The 9841-nt window shown below is 35.3% G+C and overlaps 1 protein-coding gene across 1 annotated transcript; it reads left to right on the top strand.

The window, feature by feature from the left end:
* Nucleotides 1–8676: 8676 nt before the first annotated feature.
* Nucleotides 8677–9636, top strand: LOC138835519 (olfactory receptor 6F1-like). Its single transcript, XM_070034011.1, has one exon. The coding sequence runs from the start codon at nt 8677–8679 to the stop codon at nt 9634–9636; it is 960 nt and encodes a 319-aa protein (XP_069890112.1).
* Nucleotides 9637–9841: the final 205 nt, after the last annotated feature.

Below are 9841 nucleotides of genomic sequence, written 5' to 3'. Positions count from 1 at the left end.
ATACACTTATCTATTTTATTGACGATCCATATAAATTATATTATTTGTGTTTATCAGTAAATAATTGTGTGTGAGTGTGGGTATACATGTGCATGCTGGCCCTGCCTTCAAGCTTTGGTGCTCAAGGCCAAGACTCTATCACTTAAGCCATTGCTCCGCTTCTGACTTCTTGATGGTAATTGGAGATGAGTTCCAGTGACTTTCTTTCCTTGACTGGCTTTAAATTGCAGTATTCAGATCTGAAGCTCTTGAGTAGCTAGAATTACAGCTGTGAGCCACCAGCACCTAGAGATTAAATTGTTTATTTTTGGTTATATTTTTATTAAAATACACTAAATTTGACATGTGAGTTTATGAGTACAGTGAATCTTGATCAATATTACCCCTTTGATCATTCTCCTCATTCCTCCCAAACCTACTCATCACTTCAATTTTCCTAATTTTATAGTGTACACATTAAATATTTAGGACTGCTTTTCCCCACTTCCTCTCTTTGTTTATCCCCTCCCCACATTTCAAGTGTTAACTTCTTGATATTTCTTTTGTTGGACTGTAAGTTATGTTGTTCAAATTGTTTAAATCATTTGAATTCTCCCTATATATACCATTCTTTGGTTAATACATTTGTGTACTTATGTATATGACCCTGTATGTATTTACATATATATTTATAAGTTAGATCTATCCCCCATATATGAGAGAAAATGTATCCTAATCATAGGATTTGAGATATGATTGCACTAATTAATGAAACTAATATTTGGAAATTAATATTTTTCAGATCTGGGGCATATAAAGTCTGTCATGAAAATACTAATATAAAGAAACTAAAATTCCCTACTTCAAAAACAGAAAGAAAGATTTATGACCTTCATTTAAATAGATTTTGAATTTATCAACTCTACAGTTTATTTGAAATGATTATGTGTGTATGTGTGGATCGAAGCATTTCTCTTTATTACATCAATTAATCCAGTTGCATTGTACATTTGCATCAGTATATCTACCTGCTTGGGACTTAGACTAAAGTCTTAAAGCACAAAGCACAAATAAAAGGGCCAATATATATCTTTAGGAGTGCATAGGAACTGAGCATTAGTTGCAACACAAAAGTGTATGCAGTTTACAAAACAATAGCCTAAAATATGAAAGACTAAGAGTTTCCCAGGAAAACAAATATAATTATAGCCTAAAGTTGTTTTTCTGTTTTTGTCATTTTTTTTCATGCCAGTCCTGGGTTTTGAACCCAGAGCTTGAGCACTGTTCCTGATCTACTTTTTTCTTTTTTTCCTTTCTTATGTCTAAGTGATGTACAAAAGGGCTACAGTTACCTAAGTAAGGTAATAATACATTTCTTGTCAAACTTGTTACCCCCTTCCCTCATTTTTCTCCTACTTTTCCACCCCCAAATTATACAGATCGTTTCCAACCTATTATCTTGTGTATATTGCTGTTGCATTGGTTCTTTCTGAACTTGCTTATTTTATTTTATTTTTTCCTCTGATATCTAATCCTCAGATATCAGCCTCCTGAGTAGCTAAGATTATGGGGATGTGCCACCAGTTCTGGACTGTCACTTTGGTTTTTGTACGTATCCAGATAATCCTTGAATGAATTAACTGATCTCTCTTTTAGTGGGACAAGAGTTGGCATTTTAAAATATCTCTCTGTGGGACTTCTAAAATGTAATCAATTATATAATTTTGCTGGAAACATTATTAGCTCTAAAAGAAGGGAAACAAAAAATTGCATGGCTAAAACTGCTTCAAAAATTTCCATATATTTGAGAAGAAAATCTCATATATAGAGTTATCTATGGAAATGACCATAATCTCTTCCTTTCGGCAGAAATCAAATTAATTATTCTCAGTTTTCAACCCTTACCTATAATTATCATTCTTCAAATAATACATTTCATCTCTGATTTCAGAAGTACTTATATTCTTTTTTACATATGGGCAACATATATAGCCCATAACTAACACACATTATATCTAAATTTACATGTGGCAACTGAATGCTATTAAAATATCCTTTAGTTACTCAGTTAACCACATTGCAAATTGTGGTTGTACAGCTTATAGTCTTACTAGCTTGAAATCAAAGATCAGCTTATCTCATGTTAAAATGCACATGTATTTACAAATAAATGAAGACTGCTGATGATTATATTTCTACCATATTTATCTGTACTTCAGAGGTAAATATCTTTAAATTTTACCTGCATATTCACTTTAGAATACAAAATATTACATGCATCTGTAATTTTCAAATACTAAAGGTGTTTGAAATAGTTGTGTTACTGGACTTAACCTCTGTGAGACCAGAGGAATAATCCTGTAAAGTCTATAATATATTAAATGAATCATAAGCAGTAAGAGAAGAGGACATTTTAGAAATCTGAAATAACTTACCTAAACTGTTATTTGGAAAGATTTTCTTATTGCTGTCACTTCTGACTTAGTTCAGCTACAAAACAGGCTGAATGGTTCACAAGTTTCTGAATTTAGGCTGAAACTAATATACATGAAAAATGTGGGACTTAAGTAGGTAGGTAGATAAGCTCATGGATTGCCATAAATCATAATCTGTAATGGATCTAATGAGGCGAGGTTGGGGAGGTGGAGAGGGGGGAAGCTATTAGTAGTCTTAGGAGAGTATACTGAAGACATTTTCTCCTGAGAGGAAATACAATTTCTAACTGTATACTTTTTGTGATGATAACGGGGAGCTATCAAGTATGAAAAGGTAATAATATCACATGATGGTCAGCATTTTGCAGAAGTTGAATTATTTTATCTTTTTGTAAATAATCCTACTGCACCCAAATTGAGTTTTATTGTCATTTTTGCCTACACAAATATTGCATACTCATCTAATCTTCTTAGAAAATATTAAGGTTACAAAACTGAATACCTCTGTCTAAGCTTGTTCATACTTGAGCTAAAAATATCTGCAATACAGACTACGCAGAGTGATCGCTTCAGGGTTTTAAACACTAAAAAAGCATAGACTCTTCATTCCAGTTAAACAACAATGAGAACATTATCAATAAATTACTAATAGATGAAATAAAATGCAATATTAAACATATTAAATCAGCACAATCAACCTACCACTGAAAAGGGAGATACAGTGCATGCAAACCCATAATTGATATAACACTTCAAAAAATCAAAGAAAAAATTCATAATTCTTTCACTTGATACAGAAAAACATTTGCTAAAATTCACCATACTTTCTTGATATAAACTTCCAACAAATTAGGCATGTATGTGTCCAGTTAAAGCAACATAGGACAAACTGAGACAGCAGGCAAATTTTTTGTCTGTTTTCTAACAGCAGACATAAAAAATTTACACAGGTGTAGTTTAGAAAACTACCATCTGCCTACCATTCATTACACAACAAAGATCTTAACACTTTTATTCAAAAATGCGTTTGAGCTTCTGCCCTACCAATCCATTACCTTTGAAAATATTGGAAAATAAAACAAAAATCTGGAAAGGTATGGTGGTTTACACCTGTTAGTTTAACACTTCCAAGTCTGAGGGGGGGGAGGATCTCATGTCCCAAATCAGACTGGATTATAAAGCTTGACACTGTCAAAATTAAAACAAAAGCCTTCAAATGGCATAGGGAAAAACAAGGGCATAAGAATGACAGAAATGGGGCCTGGGAAGGTGGCTCAGTGGTAGAGTGATTGCCTTACATGCATGAGGCCCTGGGTTCGATTCCTTAGCACCACATAAGCAGAAAAAGCCAGAAGTGGTGCTGTGGCTCAAGTGGTAGAGCACTAGCCTTGAGCTGAAGTGCTAAGGGACAGCACCCAGGCCCAGAGTTCAGGCCCCTTGACCGACCAAAAAATAAAATGACAGAAATGCTCCAAGATGCTTTCAGTTCTTCTAAGGACTTAAAAACAAAATGAAGATTCAGAAACACAAATGAATCACCCAATCCAGGCCACCTGGGAAAATGGTCATCACATACAAATACAGGGGTTTAGCAAGAATGACATTGCTTAAAGCGAAATGTTTTGTTCGAGAGTGCTGACTCTGAGGGTCTCAATACATACAATCAGCCACTTGTAAAAACCAAGCAGAAAAAGAAATGTTGGAAAGTAGAAAAGGAATGTTAATCATTATTCCTATGCCAGGAAGACAGAGGACTCTTATCCTTAATGCTGATTTCGCCGTCTTAGTTAAAGTGGTGCTGCTCTCCATTGTATCATGATTGGTCAACAGGTGCTTTGTCAGGAGCAAGAAAGTTATTTTAACATGGGGTTTAGTTTTAAATCATCAAAAGGTATTTATTGCCAGGCTCAGTAGCTCATTCTTGTAATCCTAGCTACACAGGAGACTGAGATCTGAGGATTGAGGTTCAAAGCCAGTCTGGGCAGGAAAGCTTGTGAAACTCTATTAATTAAGCTGGAAATGGAACTTGACTCAAGTGGTAGAGTGGTAGTCGTAAGTGAAAAAGCTCAGTGACCATACCAAGGCCTCTGAGTTCAAGCCCTATCCCAGTGCATCATGTGTGTGTATGTGTGTGTGTGTGTGTGTGTGTGTGTGTGTGTGTGTGTGTGTATGTGCATACATTTTCAAGTAATTTTTTTCTCCATATATAATTTTTATTGTAAAAATACTGTACAGGGAGCTACAGTAGGGTAATATGTACATTTTGTATTGAGCATTGTTACCTCATCCTTTGCTTTTCCCCTACCATCCCTTCCCTTCACACCTCTCCAACTCCTCCCTCCCCCCCACTCCACCCAAAATTGTAAAGTTTGCTTTCAACATAGTGACTTGTACATTATGCCTCATGATATTGAATTAAATGAAGTCTATTGGAACTTCCAAATCATTGTCCATATAATCCATGTAATTATAGAAAACTTAAAACTATTCTCCTTCACTTTTTTCTGTTTTTTTTTCTAAAAAATATGAATAACTACATAGTAAAAATAAAATTAATAATATACAAGCTGATATTGACTCTCTATTGTACTTTTCTTCCAGTATCTTTTCTGCATACATTTTAAGGGCACTGGTGTCTCACACCTATAATTCTATTTGGGAAGTTGATAACTAAGGATTATGCTTCAAAGCTAGCCCTGGAAGGAAAGACCATGATGCTCCTATTTCCAATTGACCACCAGACCGGATGTGGAGCTATGGCTCAAGTGACAATACAAAGCTCTAAGTTCAAGCCCCACAACCAGAAGAAAAATGTAAAGTAAAAATCAACCTAGTTCTTTAGTAATTTGATTAACAGAGAAAAACGTATTGAAGTTCCCATGATATTTGCTTGCTTTTTATTAATGATGTCAAAGTAGTATTTTCTTTTTTGTTTTGTTTTATATATTTCTTTTTTATATATTTCTTTTTATATATTTCTTTTTATATATTTTTTGTCAATGTTGATCTAGCTTACACATCATGTGCAAGAATATACACTTGTACACCACTCCTGTGGTGCTTAAACTATCAAGGAATATGTTTGCAATTGCGTTTTGAAGGGTCTGTCTATTAACAGCAGCAGCTAATGAAGCTAATGAAGCCACAGAGGACATGATTCCTTGACTTCCTTTGGTGCCATTTCTACCAATTCCTTCAGTTCCTTTCTGCATCTTTAGTCCCCAGGGGACATCACTCTGATCACCACCGAAGGGAAGTTCTCAGGGACCTTAGCAGATGTCCCAAGGCAGAGAGCAGATCTCCAGGGACCAGGCTGATGAAATCATGGGTCTTTTCACAAGGGAATTCTCTGGCCTTACCTATCCCTGCACTCTGACCATGAGAAAAAAAAGACAACTGTAAAGAATGAAATCATTTGGCATTTTGCTTAGTGTAGATGCTGTGTGACTGCCAGTAACATGGCAGTGACCAGGTGCTGTTTCCTTTGCAAGACCATTGACTGTAATGTGCTTCAACACTCAGACTTGCTGTAAACAAGTCTCAGAAGACTCTTTAGCTCACTATATTGCATTCCTGAAAATTAACAAAGTAGATCACAGGATGTGAGTATTTCAGGGGAGAAATTATTCACGTTTCCTTAGTTGTCTAGGATAGGGAAGGCATGAATAAGAATAGCATGGCATGAATGATAATGACATGACACTGTAATGTTGACAGGGTTGATAGTCCTAGGTTGTATTCTTCCTAGGACATTCACTTTGTATGTGGAATAAATAATAATTAATTTAAAATAAAGAAGTCGCAGAAGTATATTAGTTGTTTTTTAAATCTGAGTATTAGTGCAATACAAGCCTTTATTCATTCAGAATTCATTACTGTTACTTCAAATTTCTAACTTTACATTCAGATGATAGGTATATAATTCTGTTGTTGCTTAAAGTAGAAGTTAACCCTGGTTTGTTTTAGGAAAAGCATTTAGGAGATCGGCAATATCAGTCTGATTCTGATTGCAAACTCCAGTTACATATTTTTAAAAATAGTTGTCTCATTCTTTATGATAAGTGAAATGTTTCATGTTATATCTCTTTCATACTTTTATTAATAATCTAAATATTATTATTTTATTAAATAATCAAATAGAAAAACGTGTTTTAAAATATTGTTCATAATCTTTCATTAAACTCTTCTTAAAATGTAAATTCTGAGCTAAGTGCTGGTGGTTCCCTCCTACCTGTAGTACTCAAGAAACTGAAATCTGAAGATTTTTATGGTTCAAAGCTGGCCTGGGCAGAAAAATCCACGACACTGTTATCTCTTATTAATCACAAAAGAAAAAAAAATAGCTAGAAGCAGAGTTGTGGCTCAAGTGGCAGAGCACTGGCAAAAAACGGTAAAGATAATATCCAGGTCCTGAGTTCAAACCTTAGGACCAGCACATACACATAAACACAATATGCACACACACACACACACACACACACACACACACACACACACACACACACACACACACTTGTGCTCACCCCCCAAATTAAAATAATATAATTTTTCATATATTTTCACCCCATCTTGGGAATTACCATTTCATCCCTAAAATGTACATTTAACTTTTGCTGTTCACAGAAATATGGCAAAAATCTTCACCATATTTATGACAATAACAAATGTATTTTCATGAAAGACACAAATAAAATGTTCTCAACAGAGTAAGATTTAAGCACTAATTTCTAAGAAAAGGTTTCTCTATCAATAGTGACCCACAGGGACCATGCCACAGTGTCATAAAATCTCAACTCATTTTTTTTAAATTAGAGTTTCATGTTTCAAACTTTTAGGAAGATTAGAAACAAGAAATTCATAGACTGGAACGCACTGACTATTACCTTGTGGTGTCATTTTTATTGTGTTACAGAAGCTATCTCCTCTGTGTCTTTACTGGAGGTAATCTATAAATTTTGAACACACACATATTTGAACATTTTACTATGGCTGTTAAGATTTACCTTATTTTATAATTGTCTTTGGCATTACATGACATGAATATGCCCAATGAGATCCATATTTCTGTAATGACAAGATTTCTCATTTCTATAAAAAATGCATTTGTGTGTATCAAATCAATCTAAGAAAATAGAAGATATAATAGTCTTTTAAAAAAACAAAAGTAGGCAAAAAAATAAGATATTTAGGTAAATATTTCTAAACCAAATATCTTTCTTCCATGTATAATTCTGGAAGTAAAATTTACTCATGTGTCAATATCCCTCCAATCTTACATGGTTCCAGGATCATGTTATGAGTAGGGTAATCAGTATGGTTGAGATGACTTTAATTCACTGGCCCCAGACATGCGCCACGTGGTGATTTCTCCATCACACTTTGTATTTTAGTATAATTCCTCGGTGACAGGACAATGTAGCTTCTCATATATAACCATGCTTTTTACATTTTCTTGGATTGTGTATGTGTGTTCTGTGTGTGTAACTGTGCGTTTTGCTTTTTTTTACCCCCATTATTGAATTGTGGGTTCTCTCTTGTAGGCAGGTCCTCTGACCACATAATTTTAACCCAGCCATATTACTCCTGTCAATTTTTGAGAATGGGTCTCTCTCTGGCATGCACCAGAGTAAGATAATCTATGTTAGGTTGCCCTAGCTAGGATAAAAGGTGAGTATTATCACATCTTGAGAAGGAGTCTCGAGAAATTTTCTGCCCTGGCTGAACTTCAACCATGAATCTGTCTCAGTCCCCCAAATAGATAGGTGTACAAGTATAAACTACCAGAACTTGGGTTAGAATACTGTTGTTTTCATCAACCTTACTTCGTTCTAAACCTGCACTAGTACTTAAGAATGATGGACTATTTACTCCTTTATTTTGTCATTTGGAAAGAGTGACTAAATGTTACACTCACTACCTTATGGATGTACTTATAACCTCTCTGTCCATCACATTGACAATAAAATTAAGTTAAAAATGTTTACTTTTTATAGCAATTTTTATTGTAATTAAGTGATTATATAAATTTCACAAATTTCACAGTATTGGGCAATATTGATAACTTAGTTAAAATGTTTACAATTAAGATTGGAAAAAATGAGATAATCCCTGTATAGTGTGTAAAAACTAGTTATTTTCTATTCTTTTTTCTAGGGGGTTGTGTATAATTATTATAAAAATGAATAATCATTTGAATTTTTCTCATTAGCCATTTATCATCATCTGGCCACTGTTATTCCTTGTAGATCAGAAAAGATGAGACATGGAAGTAACAAACCACACGACAGTGACAGAGTTCATTTTCCTTGGTTTTTCTGGTGCTCCCTCTCTGCGGCTCACATTATTTGTCATGTTCCTCACTGTGTATCTTCTCTCCCTCATGGGAAACACCCTCATCATATTCATTGTTCTGATGGATTCTACCCTGCAGACACCCATGTACATTTTCTTAGGAAATTTGTCCTTCCTAGAGATCTGGTACACTACAGCCACAGTGCCTAAGTTGTTGGCCACCTGCCTCTCAAAGATTGTCACCATCTCTGTTTCTGGCTGTGTTACTCAATACTACTTTTTCTTCTCAATGGGAGCTACAGAGTGCATCTTGCTGGCTGTGATGGCTTATGACAGATATGTGGCCATCTGCAGCCCGCTACACTACTCGCTGCTCATGAGTCTCCAGGTTTGCCTGCAGTTTTCCGCTGGATCATGGGTGGGGGGCTTCATTGCCCCAGTCTTACCCACCATACTTATTTCCCGTCTAAACTTCTGTGGGCCCCAGAAGATCAACCATTTCTTTTGTGACTCAGACCCCATTTTTAAACTGTCTTGCTCAGATACATTCTTAGTGGAAGCCTTGGGGTACACATGCAGCTCTGTTGTGATTCTAAGTTCTTTTCTTCTCACTATGTCCTCCTATGGCAAAATTGTGGTCACCATCATCAGACTGTCTTCTCGAGAGGCTCGGAAGAAAACTTTCTCCACCTGTGCTTCCCATCTGAGTGTAGTTACCATCTATTATGGCACCATAATCTTTGCCTATGTCCGCCCTCCAGCCAAGTACAACTTCACCATTGGAAAGGTGGTCTCAGTGTTTTACTGTGTGGTTACACCGTTGGTAAACCCTCTCATATATACTCTGAGAAACAAAGATGTGAAGAAAGCTTTCAGGAAATATATAGCACAGAGGAGAGTTTTCTGGATCAGAAGGGTACAGAAGTTTTGAGATATCAACACAAATGGACAATTGACAGTGGATTCTTTGTAAATAAGCAAAGTATTGATAATTGTGCTACAAAAGTGATACTGATTTGATCATTTCTGTTCATCTTGCAAAGTTATTTTCAATTCTATTGTAGAGTTATTCTGTATCTACTCTATGAGTGTCTTATCACAATGTCATAGTGATAGAATGATAAATATTGCAAAGC

The sequence above is a fragment of the Dipodomys merriami genome, unplaced genomic scaffold, assembly GCF_024711535.1.
Source record: "Dipodomys merriami isolate MVZ:Mamm:240054 unplaced genomic scaffold, mDipMer1.0.p SCAF_24, whole genome shotgun sequence".
NCBI lineage: Eukaryota > Metazoa > Chordata > Mammalia > Rodentia > Heteromyidae > Dipodomys > Dipodomys merriami.
This window is presented reverse-complemented; position numbering and strand designations above follow the sequence as displayed.

What these genes read in the sequence shown, in the direction of transcription:
- LOC138835519 (XM_070034011.1), top strand. Translation starts at nt 8,677, where the DNA reads ATGGAAGTAACAAACCACACGACAGTGACAGAGTTCATTTTCCTTGGT.